Source organism: Rhinoraja longicauda, chromosome 5 (genome assembly GCF_053455715.1).
Source record: "Rhinoraja longicauda isolate Sanriku21f chromosome 5, sRhiLon1.1, whole genome shotgun sequence".
Lineage (NCBI taxonomy): Eukaryota > Metazoa > Chordata > Chondrichthyes > Rajiformes > Arhynchobatidae > Rhinoraja > Rhinoraja longicauda.
In genome coordinates, this window is record NC_135957.1 from 45969898 (window position 1) to 45990623 (window position 20726).

General features: G+C 38.3%; 1 protein-coding gene across 8 annotated transcripts in view; it reads left to right on the plus strand.

Annotated features, from left to right (window-relative positions):
• Positions 1–14581, plus strand: part of msraa (methionine sulfoxide reductase Aa) — a 269008-nt gene extending 254427 nt beyond the window's left edge. For 7 of the 8 annotated variants that reach the window (XM_078399436.1, XM_078399432.1, XM_078399434.1 and 4 more), the window contains exon 6: positions 5730–7828. In XM_078399436.1, the coding sequence (XP_078255562.1) occupies positions 5730–5882 (153 nt within the window). In that variant the 3' untranslated portion in view covers positions 5883–7828. Of the gene's footprint in view, positions 1–5729; positions 7829–13138 lie in introns of those variants that run through there. The other variant, XM_078399431.1, reaches the window with a different exon arrangement.
• The last annotated feature ends 6145 nt before the right edge of the window (positions 14582–20726 follow it).

Genomic DNA, 20726 nt, shown 5'->3' on the forward strand with positions numbered 1-20726 from the left:
GAGGAAACTAAAACTTGCCAAGTTAGTTGGTCAAGCACATCACAAAGCAGACATTTCTTCATCCAAGCAGATTTCTACCTCATCATAAATTCTCGATCAGTGAATATATTCAAGGACAAGATTAGATTGATAGCACCTAGGGTTTAGGAACTGAAAGAGATTTCAAATACGGTACTAGTGAATGGCAGAGCAGACTGAGAGAATAATATAGACTTCAGCTTATTTGTGACAGTATCCTTGATGTTTACACTCTAACGTTATCTCTAAAGTGAACTTAAATTAGAAACGTAAACACTATAAGAAAACATTACACCAGCATATAACTCTTAAGGGTGTATTCAGTGGCTCTTAAAAGAAGTTTGTTGATATCATTTCTCCACGGCTTTTCGGGAGCTCAGAGAGAGAATTCTGAACACGCACTGCAGGGTTTTGCCAGGGTTTACTCCAGGACCTTGACCCATCAACAGTGAAGGAACAGCGACACGTGGGCTCCCTGCCTAGCTAGCCTGAAACAAAGCACATGATTGGTCAATTGGCGTCTGACTCAATGACAAACGTGCTTTGATTGGACAATTACTACTCAGAAAATTGACAAGATTTTAGAGGTTTTTCCATATTTTAAAAATATGTGCAGGTTTTGTTCTTGACGAGTTTCAGATGTAATTTCTATAATATATTTACACAATATGTTATAAATACAGGTAGATATGGGATGTGGGTCAGGGCATGAAACGAAAAGGCACCTCGGCCCACGGTCTAAATGGAGAAACTGATGCGTACAACGTCTTGAGTACTTGTAAATCTGTGTAGACAAGAAACACATCTTTGATATGCAAAACACTGCAGATGCTAGAAATGGGAAATAAAGACTGAACATCCTGGAGATAATCAGCAGATCAAGCCACAACACTGGAGAGAAAAATAGAAATAACATTTCAGGCTCAAAGGTTTCAAAGGTCTTTTATTGTCACATGTACCAATTAAGGTACAGTGATATGCGAATTTCCATACAGCCATACGGAAAAAAAAATGCAATAAGACACACAACTACATAAAAGTTAACATAAACATCCACCACAGTGGATTCCTCACTGTGATGGAAGGCAAAAAAGTCCAACCTTCTTCTTTATTCTCGAACCATCGTCGGGGCGATCGAAGCTCTCGCAGCCAGTGGACAAAGCCCCGGCGTCGGGGCGGTCGAAGCTCCTTCGGTTTGGTGTTCCTGAAGTCGGTCTCTGACCAGAGACCATGAGCTCCGTGATGTTAAGTCCACAAGCACCCACGGTTGGAGCTCCGAGGTTGATCCCTGGCAAAAGGATCACAGGCTCCACGATGGTAACTCCCATGGTGTAGGCTCCCGCGGTGGAGCTCTCGAAATCGGTCTCCAGCAAAGGCCGCCAACTCCTCGATGTTAGGCCACAGTGCGGACGGAGATACGATATGGAAAAAAATCGCATCTCCGTCGAGGTAAGAAAAAGTTTCCCCCAACCCACACACCCCGCCACATAAAACAAGCTAAAGATCACTTAAAAACATACATTTAACACATACTATTAAAATATAAAGAAGGAAGGGACAGACAGACTGTTGGCAAGGCAGTCATTGCTGGCGCCACCCGGTGGCTCATGTACTTTATCAGGAAAATTATGCCTTGATGTCAAGATGTCGCTTGGATGTAGCTACATTTAACATTTGTGATTAAGAATATAAATCTGGAGCTTAAAAAAAATAGATTCAGTAATGGTAATCATGCATGTACCAATTTGATTTATATATATTATTGCCCACTCAGGGAAAGGAAATCTGCTATAATTCCCTAATCTGGCTTCCAAACCCACCCACGTCGTTGACTCTTAAGTGCTTTCTCAGTTCAGGGCCAAGAGTGACCGACTGTAAATACTGGCATTGACAGCATTATCCACATCCCAAATGGTAAATAAATTCTAATGAAACTTTGAATTAAATTGTTTAATTTCAGACAGACCCAAAAGCTGTGATTTTCATGTAATTCATTTTCTAAAGGGCTAATGATAAAGTGTACAGGATTCTGAGCTTTGGAATGACTTTGGGAATCCGAGTTTGGACAATTCAAGTACCCAATTGCCTACTTTGTGTCCCAGTCTATGTATGAGAAATGTAGTTATTGTGCATAAATTCACATCTGGACAGGTGGAAGGAAATGAATCATGTAGGAGTATGTGATATGTAATGTTATTTTTGTCTTGATTCGTCACTGCTTTGCAATGTGTGCCGTCCTTTCTTGTGGTTTGGTGAATATGCTCATGGCTTATATTTTTTAATATTGTGTCGACATACATTCAGCTGCTGGATTTTAAAAACTCAATCATGAACCTCAAATTAATAATTATCAGAAAATTCATTGTTGCTTTCTTGCTTAAAACATAATAGAACCTGAGCAAAAAAACCCAAAGTATTACAGAATTCATAACTTAATTTTAACACTGACCCTGGAGCCAACTATTTTGCACACTGTAATGACATCTTTACAAGAGCAGAGAATTGATTACTTAAAGAATCTAGTAGCCTGAGATCTTGAACATCCTTAGTTCTTTGTCATAATCTGTTTTTTATATTGCTTATGAGAATGATATTTTGCCCTATTATCTGACCATAATTTAGTTTCATTTTTAGTTTAGAGATACAGCGTTGAAACTGGCCCTTTGGCCCACCCAGTCCTTGCTGACCACGATTCTATCCTACAACTATCCTAGTTCTATCCGACACACTAGGGACAATTTACAGAACCCAATTAACCTAAAAACCTGCACATCTTTGGAATGTGAGAGGAAACTGGAGCACCCTTAGAAACCCTTGGAAAACCCGCACAGGGAGAACATGCAAACTGTATACAGATAGCACCGTAGTCAGGATCGAACCCAGGTTTTTGGCGCTGTAAGGGCGCAGCTCTACAGCTGTGCCACTGAGGCATGGAATAATATTCCATGTTTAATTTCTGCACGTTGCCTTAATTGTTTTTCCATGGCTTGGCTACCAATTTCAAAATACATTGTTATTTTTCATTCTGTTCTGAACACTAATTGTTACTGAAAACAAAAACCATAAAAGTGTGACCTCCAGAATCTTTCAAATTTTCAGTGACTGAGAACTCCATTATGAGGATGAAGCAAATTTATTTCCATCCTGCCTGAGAGGCTTCTTCACATCTTGCTCCCAAGTTCTCACCTAAGTGAGATTAACAAGATTGATTGTGTGCTCTTTAATTAAAACATTTAAATATGGTAATTACGTTGACTGTTATCCAATGAATGCATTTACACTTCCATTTTGTACTGCAGCTCTGAGTATTTTTAATTCTCTTATTCAATCAACACAACAATTTACTGATCTTTTTTAAGCAGTAGTACTGGTGTCATCTTTCATGAGGTTTGTTTTCCCAGTTCCTGTAGTTTTATTGTTTGTTCCTGTGAACTATCTGCTCTAAAAAGTATTCCTTTGCCAGTCCGTTTAGTTACAGTAAATGTACATCACTTCCTGTTGTCGAACACATACCAATGTGGTGTGAAATGTTGGATGTATAATTGCTAGGTTGGTAACATCTTTTTAGAGTCTTTTGTTGGGTTCATAGTTCATGGAAGGTAAAAGTTATTGCATTATTAGATCATTTAGATAAATATGCCGAAATTTGATAGCATTTTGACTGCACACTTTCTCTTGTTTGTCAACCTTATGTATGGGTTGACACAATTCCCCATACGATTCTCCTTCGTAGGTTAGGGGACCTGGACCTCATTGGCCTGGAGGTATGCTACAAGGTATCTTGAACACCATGGTTTCAGATCATAAGATCATAAGAGAATGGAGCAGAATTAGGCCATTCAGCCCATCAAGTCTACTCCGCCATTCAATCATGGCTGATCTATCTCTCCTAACCCCATTCTCCTGTCTTCTCCCCATAACCTCTGACACCCATACTAATCAAGAATCTATCGATGCCTTAAATATATCCACTGACATTGCCTCCACAGCCTTCTGTGGCAAAAAAGGTTGGTGGAGATTGGTTGGTGGAGATTGAAATGCCAATTTCATATTGCCTTTTTGCATTCTTTACCAATTTTACTCTTCCTTCCCATGGTTTGGGAAAGATTGCAAAAAGGCAATATGAAATTGGCATTTCAATCTCCACCAATTCTTTTGTCAAAACCCCAACAATCTCCTCTCTTACCTCTCTCGAAAACCCAGCTAGATCCTATCAAATTTTAGTTACTCTTTTTTTATATATCCGTGAAAGCTCTTACTGTTTATTTTATCTTATTTGCCAGTGAACTCTCATCTCCCTTATTATAATTTTAAGTCATCCTTTGCTGGTTTCTAAAGATCTTGCAGTCTTCTTACCTGCCACTAATCTTGCAAACCCTTTCTTTCTGTTTGTTCCCATCTTTAGACACGGATTATGCATTCTCCTTGTAAAACCTTTCCTTCGCACTGGAATATACTTTACCTGAGATTTCTGAAACAATTCCTTTGATGTCCTGTATGCTGATCTATCTTATTCTTTAATTTATATATTGGCCAACTGTCCTCGTACTGCTGTCATAGCCTTGATATAAGTTTAGGACATTAGTTTCAGACACAAGTTTTTTTCATTTCTTCGGGGCTCCTTGCTATAAAATCATAGATTAATCTTGCCTTATTACTATATATAAGATCTAAAATAGCATACACTATGGGTTGCTTTATTTTTGATGTATAGTTCCAAGAAACCATCCCAAGTACACTCATTTAACTCACCCTCATGGCTATCTTTGTCAGTTTGATTTGGCTCCTCGATATGATTGTCATTGCTTTTGATTATTGCAGTGCCTTTCTTATAAGCTGATTATTTATTGAATAATTGTGTCTATACTGTCCTATGGTATAGTTATGATTAGAGACCCTACGTACTATTTCCACCAGTGACTTTGTGCTCATACCTTATCCGAATGCCATCTAAACTGAAATAAAAAATAGGAAGAAAATACTAAGTTCTGGAATAACTCAGCAGGTCAGGCAGCATCTGTGCAGGGAATGGATAGGCGACGTTTTGGTTCGGGATCTTTCTTCAAACTGAAGGCCCGACCCAAATCGCCTGTTTTGCTCAAGATTCCAACATCTGCAATTCCTTGTGTTTCCATTAGAAATAGGAACAGTAAAATCTCAACCAAGTATACTCTGCTGTTCTGCCAGCTTTAAAATCTACCAGCTTTTTATACTACTTCCCTGCCATATTCATTATTTTATCATATTCTTTAATATCCATTCATAATTGCCAAACAAATATTTATCTAATTTGAACAAGTTTCATTGGGGACTTGATGTGGTACATGACATGAGATAGTTCCCCCTAAAGGTTTCTGCCACCAGGAAGAATATCTTCTTTGCAAATCAATGACATTTACCATCTCAGAGAATTGTGGATGCTACATTTTAAAATATATTCAATGTTGACGTAAATTGTTAGTTTCCAATGAAACAATGGTGATAAGGACTGGGCAGGAAAATGGAGGCCGAAGATTAGATTAGCCATGACAATTTTGAATTGGCTCAATTCTCATTGCACACGGCTGTTTTACATTAATGGGCTTTTTAAAAATAATCTAATTGGATAGTGATAATATCCATGGCATTTATAAATTTGGATAACTACAGTTAGCATTTGTCTAAATTTCTGTATGAATCTAATGAGCTCTGACGGTTTCATGTCATTGCAGGAGTTGAATAGAAAAGGATACGGTGAAATCACTACTGAAATCCGTGAGGGTCAGACTTTCTACTTCGCCGAAGAATACCATCAGCAATACCTGAATAAGAACCCAGGCGGGTATTGTGGATTGCGTGGCACTGGGATATCTTGTCCAGTATAAGAATCTAGAAGTAAGACGTGGTCCCTAATTAAACGCCAAAATTTGCCTATTTTCCAGATAATGAAATATGTTTTTGCTCGTTACAAAGCTGATAAGAATGGACTGGTTGCCTGTTATACATTTGTTTTCCAAAATAGTTGAAAAAATGACATCTACCGCACTGTGTGGAAAAAGGTAATAAAAAATACTGTAATCAACTGTACATTTCTAACTGATAGTTCAAATAAGCACTCAGGTTTCAGAAGACAGTATAGTAAGATGCTACCCGCCTGCTATTATGACATCGGCAACAAAATATATTAACGTATTGATTAGTGTAAGTAAGATTTTTAAAAATTATCAAAATGTATAATTTTTTTTAGAATTTGATCCCTGTCATCATCACTGGCATTCACGCAAAATTAAACTTGGTTACTATCCCACAAAGCAAAGCAAAAAAAATCTGATATTAATTATAATGACTAAGATTCGATCAATGTTCCATCTCAAATAAAATCATAAATATTAACATAAATCTATTAGTATGTTCAAAGGCAGAAACATAGAAACATAGAAAATAGGTGCAGGAAGAGGCCATTCGGTCCTTCAAGCCAGCACGGCCATTCATTGTGATCATGGCTGATTGTCCCCAATCAATACCCTGTGCCTGCCTTCTCCCCATATCCCTTGATTCCACTAGCACCTAGAACTCTATCTATCTCCTAGAACTCTATCTGAGAAGTAGGATACAATGCAATTGTTGCATAATTTTTATAATGACATATTATTTTGTGCATTATTATGTATTGCTGTTATTAAGTAGGGGTTTTAGGGGCGCAGCAGTATTGTTGCCTTATAGTGCCAGAGACCCAGGTTCAATCCTGACTACGGGTGCTGTCTGTACAGAATTTGTACTTTCTTCCAGTAACCTGTGTGGATTTTCTCTGGGTGCTGCAGTTTCCTCCCATATTCCAAAGACGTACAGGTTTGTAGGTTAACTGGCTTTGGTAAAAAAATTAATTGTAATTGTCCCTAGTGTGTGTAGGATAGTGTTAATGTGTGGGGATCGCTGGTCGACGCGGACTCGGTGGGCTGAAGGGTCTTTTCCACGCTGTATCTCTAAACTAAGTTCAAAATGACTTCTCTATCATAAAAATGCCTGAACTTAATAATAAGAAAGATCAACAATCAAATAATTTGAAAAAATTCTGCACTAAAGATGATTCTAAATGTCTTTGACAGTGCTAATTGTTAAAATTTGTGCAGACCTTGAGTACTAAAAATAATATTCTCTGCACAGAGGCTAACAAACCCCCCAAAATAGGGTGCGTTTTGTTGGCGGTGTTGCCAAGGCAAATACCAACCACCTTTATGCAAAATACCATGATGGAAATAAAAGGGACCTCCAGATACAGGAGAAATAAAGATTGTTGCACTATTTGAGTACCATTAAAGTGTGTGAGTGCTATGAACCTGGGCCCTTATTCATTTTCATTTCAGCAGCTAGGTAATAAATTATTTTGCACAATATCATCTACATTTAATATACGCTCACTGATGTGTAGTTTTGTTAGACTCGAAATCTACAATGGAGTAACTTTTTCAACTTTCCTTTCTATTGTGGATTTTTTAACAGGCTCAATAAATATTTCTGCTGCAGACGGTACTTTGTCATGGTTATTTACTGCCAACCCAACTTTTGAGACGATCTTAATTGCATTGTTTTAAATTCTTTGTTTCAAGGTATTCCAGGGCATCTAGCAATTTTGCAGAGAAGTTTCACATTTTCAATTTATGACTTCAATCTTCAGTGATGCAGACTGGTAACTTCTTAGTTCTGACAATGTAAAGTGATATCATTTTGAAGTTTGAAGAAAATTAACCCTACCCTTCAAATAACAACAAACACAATCAAACTTTGTTTTTACATTCTTGGCTCAGATGTGACATGTTCTTTGTTAATAAAGTTCACACAACTAAACTTTAACTTGGAATGAGGATTTTTTGAAATGTATATATTTTTGTGTCATGTTCGTTATTATCAGCATGGCTCACCGCACAGAAATAATAAAATGGTTTAACATGCAATATGACATTTACCCACATATTTTAATGTTGGGCTTTAAAAATAAGCAGCTTAAGGATAGTGATAAACTAGCAAAACCAATTTGTTCTAACACATAACTGATGATAACATTCTTGAATATGTTTATGTCATTTTATTTGGTCATGAAATTTACACTAAACACTTTTTCCAGTCATGGTGATACCACTGGTGTTGCTCTATAATCTGTAATATTTGCACTCTTGTTGGCAATGGGAGAACAGCTTTAAGTATTCAGCAGAGTTGGTTTTTGCCATTGGTTAGTATAATGCAGTGATTCCTTAGTTCTAGATTCACCTATGAATCTTCGTCTTCATATCCACCCTGTCAAGATCCTTCAAGGTCAAGTATTTCAGTCAAGTATCTCATTAATTTGTACTCCGGCTGAAACAAGCCTAGCATGACAGACCATTCCTTATAGGATATCCAGTACATTCCAGGTATAAATCGGTGTCAGCTGGGTACTATGAATTAATGAATGAATTTGAGGTGATATTAATTTTAGAATGGAGATAATATAGATTTTACTGCATTAGTTCCATTGCTGAGAAAGATTGATAAAGTGATGATATAACTTGCTTGATCTCATTCTGCTCTTGGATAAGGTCTTTTATGTACCCATTGCACAGTATCACATGTTTCCAGGTTGTCATGTAGCAGACATAGAAAAATAGGAAAGTTCTGAGCATTGCTAAATTTGAGATGGATTATTTCTCCGTTTATGGAGATGAAGCCTCCAGTGAGGTCAAGTCGGCATACAATTAGTTTGCATCCTGCATTGGAAATAACAGGCATGGGGTAATCAAGCATTACAATCCTATTCTCAATTTGAGCATAAACTGTGTAGTCCCGGAGTGATTGCTTAAATGGTCATTTGAATGTTCAGATCTTGGGAATGCTGCCGTCACAAAATGAATTTGCATATTAGAGGTGGAAATGGAGCATACGTCTTAATTTTTGCACATTTACATTTATCAACTTTGCAAAGAAAAACGGAGAATACCAGGAGCACAACACGTTCCAGCATTCCTTTGGTTTGAGGTATCCACAGTAGGTCTAATGGGCATTTCACAGCTTTAACACTTTCTTTATGTATTTGCCTTGTCCCTCTCTTCCTCTCTCCTCCTCTATCCCTTCTCCTCCCCTTCCCCTATTTCTATCCTTCTCTTATTCTTTTTTCTCTCTATTTTCTCTCTCTTTATATATTTTTATATATATAACAGATTTATTGTATTTGTTTTTTTCTTAAACATTGCTCCTTAAGTGCATCGGTGCAAAAAATGTACTTAAAAATCTTAGACAGTAGATTGCTTGACATCATCAATGCTTTAACTCTATTTGAGAATACTCACCCAAACAAAATCAAGAGTATTTTAAGCAAGCTACTTTCTGCATTTATCATGATTGAAAATGGCATTCAACTTAAAAGTACTTTTTTTTTCTTAAACTAAATTACTATACCAAGATGCATATTTATTTTAGTAGGGGAATTTGATTATCCTGCTCTCTTGTTAACAGACAAATCAGATTTAAAATGCCTGTTTGGTTTTCTCATAGTTCATATTTCTTACAACATAGAAAGGTTTTAAAGGACTGAGATGAGGAAAAACTTTTTCACCCTGAGCTGTGAATCTGTGGGATTCTCTGCCACAGAAGGCAGTGGAGGCCAATTCACTGGATGTTTTCAAGAGAGAGTTAGATTTAGCTCTTAGGGTTAAAGGAATCAAGGGATATGGGGAAAAAGCCAGAACGGGGTCCTGATTTTGGATGATCAGCCATGATAATATTGAATAGCGGTGCAGGCTCAAGGGGCCGAATGGCCTACTCCTGCACCTATTTTCTCTGTTTCTATGAATGAAGAAATTTTCCTCTATATTCCCCAATTTTTCTCATTCTTGGAAGATTTGACATTTGTCATTGAGCAACTTATTTTAAATGAACTGGATCCTAACCAACACTCTTCAAGCAAATTCGGGAGGCAATTTCCTGATTGCAGTTCAAATGCAAAGACAATAAATTGATCTTGAAATCTTGAAATCTTAAGGTTATGACTGTTGGACATCACAAGGATTAAAAAAGCACAGAGAGAATTAAAGTAAGTTAACTATTGCAAATGACACCAGCTTTAATAGGAGGGAGACTAGAGAAGATAAAGACTTCACAGTTGTTAGGTCTTAGGAAAGATGGGTGGGATGCGGCTGCACATCTACTGAAATTGCCTTTGTACAGTCAACTAATTTGTAATATTTGAAGTGCTCTGGCACTGACAGGGTAAAGTGCTGGGAATTCAGTGGATTGCCAGCAACAGCGGAAGGGCTCGTGGGTGGTTGCGAGAGGCAGATTTTTTTTTTTAATGGTATTTTGGGCATCGTTGCATTCAGCTTCAGAGAACAGGATTGTATAATGCATGACCCTATTAGACAGAAAGCCCAGGCACACATTTTCTTGTGCTATTTTCCGTCAAGGAAGGTCATTTAAGGTTTTGCGTTATTAAGGCAGGACCCTGGCAAAGACCGCATTATTACCTCTTACATGTTTGAATAGGAAATTGTGGGAAGATACTCCATTTTAATATGTTGAGGATACACAGAAGAGGAGAGGTTTATTCAGAAATGCTGCATTCAAGCCATTCTATTTTATTGATTTTTCTTACCTGATAATGCATTTTAAAATTATTATTATTAACATATGCCTGTTGTGTACTTCGGCATTTGCTTTATCAGACTTTTCCAAAGTCACCAGTGACGAGTGAGAGAGGCACTGAGCAGCCAAGATTGTTCTACTCAGGAATATTGCAAATTCAATGCCCGTGTTTATAATTTGTCTTTAAAATATTCCAGGCTGATGTAATGAGCTTTGGCAGAATACTTATGATGCAGACCACCTTGAATTGCTCAACCTCCCGTTGATTCACATGCAAGGATGCTCATTTTTTTTAAACACTTCAATGGAAAACATATTCACCTTGCAGGTGAAAATATATTTCTCAAAATTCCTCTAAATCTCGTACCTTTACCCTAAACATGTGCCCACTGGTTATTGATGCCTTTGTCTAACCTATCTATGACCCTTATAATTTTGTATACTTCAATCAGGTCCATCCTCAGCTTTCTCTTTTTATTGATAACAAATCCAACCTACCTTTGCAACTGAAATGTTCCATCCCAGACAGCTTATTGATGAACCTTCCCTACGCCCACCCAATACAATCCATCCTTCCAATTAAAACAATGACAAAATCTGCACACAGTACTCCAGGCAAGTCCTAACTAATGCCAAACACAAAGTGCATGAGTAACTCAGCGAGTCAGGCAGCATCTCTGGAGAGAATGGACAGGCAGCTTTGGGACCATTCTTCAATGTTTTATATTGAAGACAAAGGAAACTGGATATGCTGCAATCTTGAGAAAAATACAAATGCTTTAGTACTTCAAGAGGAATAGAATGTTGAAGGGTGATATACGGGAGATTGGTTACACTAAATTTTATACCCAAGAGATTCTATGTAAACTAGACAGAATTAAAACTTAATAATAATAAGGTCCTTACTATGAAGGAACAATTGAGATCTACAAATAATACTTTTTATACTTGGATTTTGTCTTCACACAGAATAGTTGTGGGAGAAAAAATATTGATATCTTGCAGCTGGACATCTCCCCGTGCAGGAGAAACAGATCCACATCAAACACATCTTGGTTTCTTACAAGTACCATTAATTATCACTATAACAAATTGAAGAGCTGATAAAACACAGGCCATCTCCTTTCCCTGCCTAGTTGCTCATGTTCTGTGGAAACACTTTCAAAAACAACACAGAAAACCATACTTAATTATTAAAATCTTTTAAATTTAAAAAACTGTTACACATATTAGATTATTTTTGTGCCAATTTTCAGATTCCGTTTAGATTTAGCATCCCACTGCCCTTTTGTTATTCCCAAACAGGAATATTAAATCTACTCATTTGCCAAAAGGATATTAGGCCACTCCAGCAATCTGAAAGGACATCTGTCTGTTTAGCTGGGAGAGAGAATCATGAAAAGAATAGTTCAAATTTAGGAACACCATCTGATAGTGCCTGAAGCACATCTGGCTGGTTTGGATTACTGTTGGCTTATCCCTGAAGTTGGTGAATGTTGACAGCAATGGGTCCAATCCCAATGTTTCAGTTATCATATTTTGCAGTATCAACCTCCAAAGATGGGCAGGCTGCCTCTATAACCTTAACAGCCTGCCAACACTATACTGATGAGGCTGATGGATCAGGAACTTATGTAGGAAGGACATGCAGATGCTGGTTTAAACCAAAGATAGACACAAAAAGCTGGAATAACTCAGCGGGACAGGCAGCATCTGGAGAAAAGGAATGGGTGACGTTTTGGGTCGAGATCCTTCTTCAGAGCTGTGGTTCTGTTCCTGCTTTAACAGAAGCTGTACATGTTGCGCCCAAACTATTCTTTACCTGAAAAAGTTGTAGGTCATTATCTTCATAGAAAAGTGGGTGTGAAGATTTCCACATAACAATAGCAGCGACTATACTTGCCACCTTCTTACTGCATCTGTGCTGTGCAGAGTGATTAATGACACTTGAAGCAGAGTTGTGGGGTGAACCACTTGCCTGATCCTTTACATTGAGACTTGTTAAGACCACCCCGAATGTTGAGTTTGGATCACTGGAATGGAATGTGCTGTCACATAACTTGGGCAACTGGAAGTTCAGGGTCACCCTTACGGATCAAATCAGGGATGCGTTGCAAAGTCATCACCAAATTTACAAATGTTTTGTATCTCCGGCATGGAAAAAAACACATCACAAGCATAGTAACTGTTGTAAAAATTGGTGCACCCAATTGATGCATATGTGTGTGTGATTTTTAAAGAGCTTCAACTTCTTGATGACCGTCTTTCAGTCAGAAAATTATAGATCAAATATTAATCTTTACATTAAGTAGTATCTTGCATATTTTACTTATTTTGTAAAACCATTTAATTCTTTCACCTACCTGGATTATTTCTGTTGAACTTTTATCTTCAGTATATATCATTAATCACTTTGCATTTGGGAATTTGCTCCCGCCTATTTTTTTGCATCATAGATTGCAGTAATTTGTAGTAAGGAAATTACAATCTGTTTATATCATCACATCCTCGTGTTTGCTTTTAAACATAGAACAGTACAACAAAAGAATTCAGTCTGACAACGGCAGGTAATTCACCAGCCAAGCATTTAAGAACATTGCTAAACGATGGGACTTCCGACACATTACCAGCAGCCCCGAATTCCCGCAGTCCAATGGGCTCGCCGAACGCGCCGTCCGGAGTGCGAAACAACTCATGGAACGAGCTTACCTTGCCAAATCCGATGTATACCTGGACTTACTCAATCTACGGAACATTGCACGGGATCCTGTCCTAGGCTCGCCAGCCCAGCGACTAATGTCTCGCCAAACCCGCGCTCCCCTGCCTGTCTCCCAGCAGCTACTCCAGCCGCACGTTCGGTCCCCGCCCGTGGTGCAGAAGCAAGTACAACGTCAATGGGACACACAGAAGCAGTTCTTCGACAAGTCCAGTAAGCCACTCACACCTCTTGCACGTGGACAAGTGGTTCATCTGCAAACCGACAAGGGCCACGCACGACTGGGACACATTTACGGCCCTTCCAAGGAGCCACGTTCATATCTGGTCGAAGTGGACAGGGTCATCTACAGACGCAACCGTCAACACATCCTTCCGGTGAAGGAACCGCGTCCTGCGACTCCCGAGTCCTGATGCCCCGCATCTCGTGTTCACTCCCACAGTTGATTCACCACCAACCGTTGTTCCTGCCGCGGGTTCCCCGCATCGGTCAGTGCCTGGCGCGCCCATGTCATCTCCCACCAGTCCTGTTAAGTCGCCTGTTGCGTCCCCACTCTCCTCCCCCGTCTGTTCTCCCGCGAAAGGAGGTGAGGCGGTCTCTTACCGCACGAGGGCCGGACGGGTTTGTAGGCCACCTGTTAGATATGGCGATTTTGTGTAACTTTGTTAGTATATGCTTCACATTTTTGTTTTTCATTGCTTAAGCTACCGTTGTTCCTTTATTTCTACAAGAAGAGATGTTGATGGGCTATTGCATGTTAGCCAATCGTAGTGCTTGTTAGTAGTAGTCCCGCCTTGTATGTGCTTTATAATATTAAGAACTCGCCTACGCCAGGCAGTAGATGTAGCAGCTCGGAGCTGTAATGTACTGCAGGTCCTATGATGTAAGTGCTTCAATAAAATGATGCGTTGTATCTTAGTGTGTACTTAAGCACTTTATTACAAGGCCTTTCAGCCCACAAAGTCTGTGCCAAACATGATGTCAAGACCATCACTTATCTATCTTTACGTAACCCATATCCCTCCATTCCCCACGTATCTATATATCCAAAAGTCTTTTAAATGGCACTAACGTGGCTGCTTCAACAACAACCTCCGGCAACACATTCCAGGCACACCACCATCTGTGTGAAAAAAACTTGCTTGAGAGGATATTTCTGAGAGCAGTAACAAGAATAATTCAAATTCATGCTCATGTCTTTTACAACTATTCAAATGTGCTTTGGGACTTGTTGCTTGGAATTCAAAAGAACCTGAAAATGTATGGACTTTAATTGTACTCATATGTGTCTAAAATATAACTGTGCAACGAAGAAAAAAAAAATCCCCAGATAATTAGTAAAATTTGTAATACTGGAACTGATTTGGGTTGCAAATTAAATACGTAAACCCAGAACTAATAGGCAACCAAGTGTACTGGAACGAAGCATTACTTTTCACAAGTCAAAAATTAATTTCACTTACAGCTGGTAAATAATTAAACTACATTCTGCACCAAATATCTTTTGCACGATATAGGGGAAACATCAGTCCAAGGTTGGTCACAGTGATGTTATGTATTTCACAACCCTTTGATAATCATTCGGAGTAATTATGATGTATGACCATAGTTTTATTTAGGAGTCTGCCTTTGTAACAGGTAAGGTGAGTACCCAAAGCAATGAAACATTTTATTAGTTTTGCTTTTGATTCTGTACTCATTGGTTTTTAAATAAATTGTCCGTTTCTGTAATATTTCAGACATTGGCTGCATGCTTCAGGTGATAACAATTGAGCCTTTCTGAAGAGCAGTGCTGCATTGCAGAGGTGTTTATGACAAAGGAGTAATTTGGCTCACTTCTGAATTGTCCTAAATCAGCAATATCATTAACTCATCAAAGCAAACCCTTCAAACACTGAACAATTAAAAAATTTTAAATCACGATCTGGCTCTAAGAACTTCATAAAAAAGTCATTGTTTTATTATTTCTGTTCCCAGTGCATGCCCAGCATTTATGTTGTTTAACTTCAAATGTGACTGCAAAGTACTTATTCAAACCTGTCGAATAAAGTTCCTGACATCATGAGAAAATAAAAGACATCTGTTTCTTTGTGAAAGATGACTGTTTATTTAGGCAATTCTTTGCATATCGACATATAATTTCTTTGAATATTGAAATAACAATCTGATGACAATTAAGATCATTTTGAAACAGCTCAACATATATTATTAATTACATTTTGTTGACTTCTGCACATTGAATTTGTAGTTATGGCAATAATAGTAACTAACATATTCAACTGTTCATGCGATAAACTTGCATCAAGACTCGGCATAATGCTTGTAATCTCTATTTACTGGCATATGATCTTCCACTGAGCTAGTGCACAGGGAATGTTACTGTAGTAGTAACTCCAAAGTGAAAATGAAACTATTTATAGATGACCTGTGGAGGTCATGTATATTTGAAATATGATGTCAGTAGAAACAGGAACAGACAAAAATAGTAAAACCAGGCTTCTTTTAAAATGTATAAAGCACATGTGGTTGTTTACAAAAGGAAAATAATTATAAATAAAAGCAATCTTTTAAGAACACATTTGAAATAAAATAAAATATGCAGATCAAAATATTATTTATCGCTAAACCAGCATGCCTTTATAGTCACGATTATCATATAGGAAGTTACGGGGAAAGTGGGGTGTAATATTCAACTGGATTGGATCTTTCTCATGTAATCAGATCAGCCAGCATTACTGACCTGACCAGGAGCCAGCAAAGCTCTTCTAGATGGTTTCTGGCAGCAGTCTTGAATAAGTGCTGGGATTCCAGCAAGCCTTTTGGGTCACAATCTAATCAGATACCCAATTATCACTTTGGGCAAATTCCATACATCAGATATTACTGCATCAGCCTTTTCCACAGGAGTCATTAATCTAATCCAGTTTATTCACTTTGCTCTTTCCTATTATTCTTTTTTCAAATAACTTTCTAATGCCTTTTTTTCAGAAGAATTTGTTTTATCTAACAAGAATTTATTTATTTAAGATTCTGCTTCAACTATTTGTTATAGGACTGTATTCTATTTTCTGCACAACTTTTTTTCCAATTCATTTGTGGATGTCTGAAAACCTCTTCCCTTTAATTCCTGTCTCACAGCCATTGGAAACAACTGTTTATCTTATGATAATTTTGAGATGAACCCAAAGAAGGATATTCGGGGTAACGCTCATTACATCATTTGTGCTTGGGAATCTTTGGTTTATCCCCATTCTTCACTTTTGACTTTCCAGCCATGTCCTAGTGGCTGTTGCCTGTGGCATTTATCACAATTCTCCAGGTTTCTAAGTATTCTGCTATCGTTCATGCGAACAGCAGACTCGACGTTAACGTTTTTAATAAAATGATTTGTGTTTGAATTTCAACACCAAATAGGTAATACTTTATCCTTGTATTTGAACATAACACTGATGCTGACTTGGCAACAGTCACAAGCAGAGTTTGGGAGATGTGCCAAAAGATGAGTCTTTCTGTTGTCAGGCTGCCAAAGACCATAATGCAGAGGTAATCTCAAAAGACATGACGCAGAGCTTCTAACTAACTTATTTATTGCTTCTGATTAACCGAAGGGCTCATGGCATTATCATCCTGCTTTCAGAAATCCAAAAGTGCTGCTGCTATGCTGAAGGAAGAATTCCATTTGATTCATGTTCATTTGAGTAGTCTTGAGGAAGGAATCCCTCACATTAGTGTACTTTCAACATTTTTTGATTAATTTGTTTTCCTCTACCATTATCCCTAAAACCTGCACTTGGAAAGAACTGGATTAAAATTACCCAGGGCTAACCGAACCAAATGGATTTAAGCAATATTATCAAGTACTGCAAGCAAGTAATCTCTGAAGTGGAATGAATGTTCATGATTGTCTGTGAAGGCCGAGTCAGTGGAATAAGAAGTTGAAAGATGTACGTTATTACAAATAACAAACCAGATGAACAGTCATGATGGGCAAACATATATCGATGAGATTATTTTACTAACTTGAAAATTCTGTAAAGATAATTAGTCCTTCCTGTAGCTCCCATCCCTACCACCAAATAAATCACGCTCCTATGATGGATAAATGAATTGAATTAAAGTGCAGTATATGCAGGGTGGCACCGTCAAATTATTGTATGTGATAATTGAAAAGAGTCCTTTTACTACCACCCCATGAATGGACCAAAATTTGAGTCCTGATTGAAAAGGACACTGGCTGAAACTGGATAGTCATTATTCCAATTTGGCTTATGATGTGTTGGATGTTCCTCAAGGCTGCTCTGACTCAGGTGGTGTCATGGAAACAAGGATGGAAACAAGGATTCCACTACTTGTCTGATGAATTAAGAACAGTGGAAACTGGGAAAAATCCCTTCTGAGTAGCATTTTACCATCATTTTACCAATTATTGAATAATTGACTCAATGTCAATTATTAATCAGACACTTTGCCCTTTGAATGTCCAGGTGATGTTGGAGACGAAAGTAAACAGATAAAGTTTTCATGCTGTCTTATAGAGCTCTGGGGACAACAAACGCAACAACTATGCAAATGTAGTTTTTTAGCCTGCTCTTGCACCATGCCTCACTGGGGACCGACAAGAGTCAGTTGGGAGATCTCTGGCCAGGGTGCCCTCAGGAAATTGGAAGAGAGCTGCTGATGATTTTCAGATTGTTTACAAAACCGACTCCGATACCTCTCCAACATTGCCACTTCCAACGGAACTGTTTGATGAGGGTGGAAATGGTGATTGGCGGTTTTCAAAAGTTTATGAGCATAGATTGGAAAAGCCATCATGTGGAGCAGGAGAAGTAGAAGTACGTAGTACCTACCTATTTGTAAAGGAACATAAAAACCCATGTGATTTATGGGAAATTGTCCCTTCCTATAGCCTTTGATTTTAACGCAGTTGACAAGAATACCTACTAGACTCCAAATTCATTAAAAATCAGGACATGCTCCAATGGTAACTTCAGAACCCAAAAGGGAAAAGATTTAAAAATAGTTTTGGAGTTATCGCTTTGAGGTTAGCATGAGAAAGAGCTGGTTAGAAGAGATGCAAAAAAGTGAGCATTTATTTACTTTCTTTCAACCACCAGGCGGAGCAGGCATGTTGAATTGTTAGGTTCTAATTATTTTTTATTTTTCATTAAGTTCTGGCATGCTTTGTCTGTTTTTATTGGCACCCAGCAAAATAACCTTATCCTCTACCATCAAGGCATTGGTAGTGCATCCCAGAAACAAATGAGTCAGCGGTCTAAATTAGTGTTGTGAAATTTCAAAAGTGAACAGATATGTCAATTCTGTACAAATGACGTTTATTGTTGGCATGGTACATAAAAATCCAGGTAGCTCTTTTGAAAAAAAAATCCTTATGTACTGTTTACATGAGGACAGTTTAGGCTTTGCATACCAGATCTCCTTCCCAATCACAAGACCATTCCTTAAATCCAATTATTTATTCCTTAAAATAGCCTCGTGTTTAAGACCATTCCTTCAGACTCCATGGACTGTTGCGTTGCAACATTCCACTCTTGCCTGTCAACTGGCTGCCTCTTCCCACCTGAGTTGGAGGTAACAACTAACTAAGATCATACCAACAATATGAGGCCTTGCCTTACTGAGATGCTCAAGAGGGTTTCTTCTAAACTCACCCACCCGATAACCAGCTCAAAATCAAACCTTTGGTTCTGTTATTTTTGTTAGTGATTGCTTTGTCTGTATAATGGTAGTTGTGCGAAAATATTTCCTAAACAATTTTAGTAGCCCAGTCTGAAAAAAATTGTGCAAAATGACACGTTATGGTAGGACATGAAGTGCTAGGCAGGGACTTCATTTAGAACATATTGTTCCAAGGAAGGACAAGATTTAGAAATGCCTAGACAGCTTATATTCTTTGGAAATAGTCTGGATAGTGTGTTCCAATAGCAAAGTAATGCAATAACGATTCCTATCATAAATATGTCACATGTCACCAGCATTTAATGTCTTCGTAATGTCAATATTTTATTGAGTATACAATAATTCTATGTCTGCAAAACTTTGAAAAATATGACCAGATTAAGCTGTGTTTTTCTGAAGGATATGCACTAACAAATCTACTGGATCGATGAGTCACTCAACTATGGCACGACAGAGGCCCAGCCATCTTCACTTGTATTATGAAATGACCTTCCTTCCATTGGAAGGTCTAGAGTGAGGATACACCACCTGATGTCCCATTGCCTTCTTGCCATCTACAAGCACAAAACAGGAGCATGATGGAATACTCTCCACTTTCCAGCCAACAATTCTCAGGAAGTCAAAACATTCAGAACAAAGCAGTCCACGTGATAGGCATCCCAGCAACCATCCTAAACACCTATTTTCTCTTCCACCGACCCACAGTGGCTACAATGCGTATCATCTAAATGGCAAAGATTTAAAGACCGCATGGATTAACACCAAAAATTGTTCATCCCTGGCTGGGTAACGAGGGAAATCAAGGATAGTTTTAAATCCAAGGAAAAAGCATATAAATTGGCCAGAGGAAGCAGCAAACTGGAGGACTGAGAATAATTTAGAACTCAACAGAGGAGGACATAGGGGTTAATTAAGAGGGGGGGAGCATGAAAGAAAGCTTGCGGGGAATATAAAAACTGACTCTAAAAGCTTCTTTAGATATGTAAAAAGGAAAAGATCAGTGAAGACAAATGTAGGTCCCTTACAGTCAGAGACAGGTGAATTTATCATGGGAAACAGAAATAACAGAACAGTTAAATGAATACTTTGGCTCTGTCTTCATGAAGGAAGACACAAACAATCTACTTGAAATACTAGTGGACTGAGGATCTAGTAGGAGGGAGGAACTGAAGGGAATCCACAGGAAATGGTGTTATGTAAACTGTTGGTACTGATGACAGAAAGTACCCAGGGCCTGATGGTCTGCATCCCAGAGTACTCAAGGAAGTGGCCTTAGAAATCGTGGATGCATTCGTGATCATTTTCCAATGTTCTCTCGACTCTAGATCAGTTCCTGTGGACTGGAGGGTAGCCAATGTAACCCCACTTTTTAAGAAAGGAAGGAGAGAGAAAACGGAATTATAGACCAGTTAGCCTTACATCAGTAGTGGGGAAGATGCTTGAGTCGATTATTAAAGATGTTATAACAGCACATTCGGAAAGCAGTGACAGGATTGGTCAAAGTCAGCATGGATTTATGAAGGGGAATTCATGTTTGACTAATCTTCTGGAATTTTTGAGGATGTAGCAAGTAGAATGGATAAGGGAGAGCCAGTAGATGTGGTGTACCTCGACTTTCAAAAAGCCTTTGACAAGGACCCACACAAGAGATTAGTGTACAAAAGTAGAGCACGTGGTATTGGGGGTAGGGTATTGGCATGGA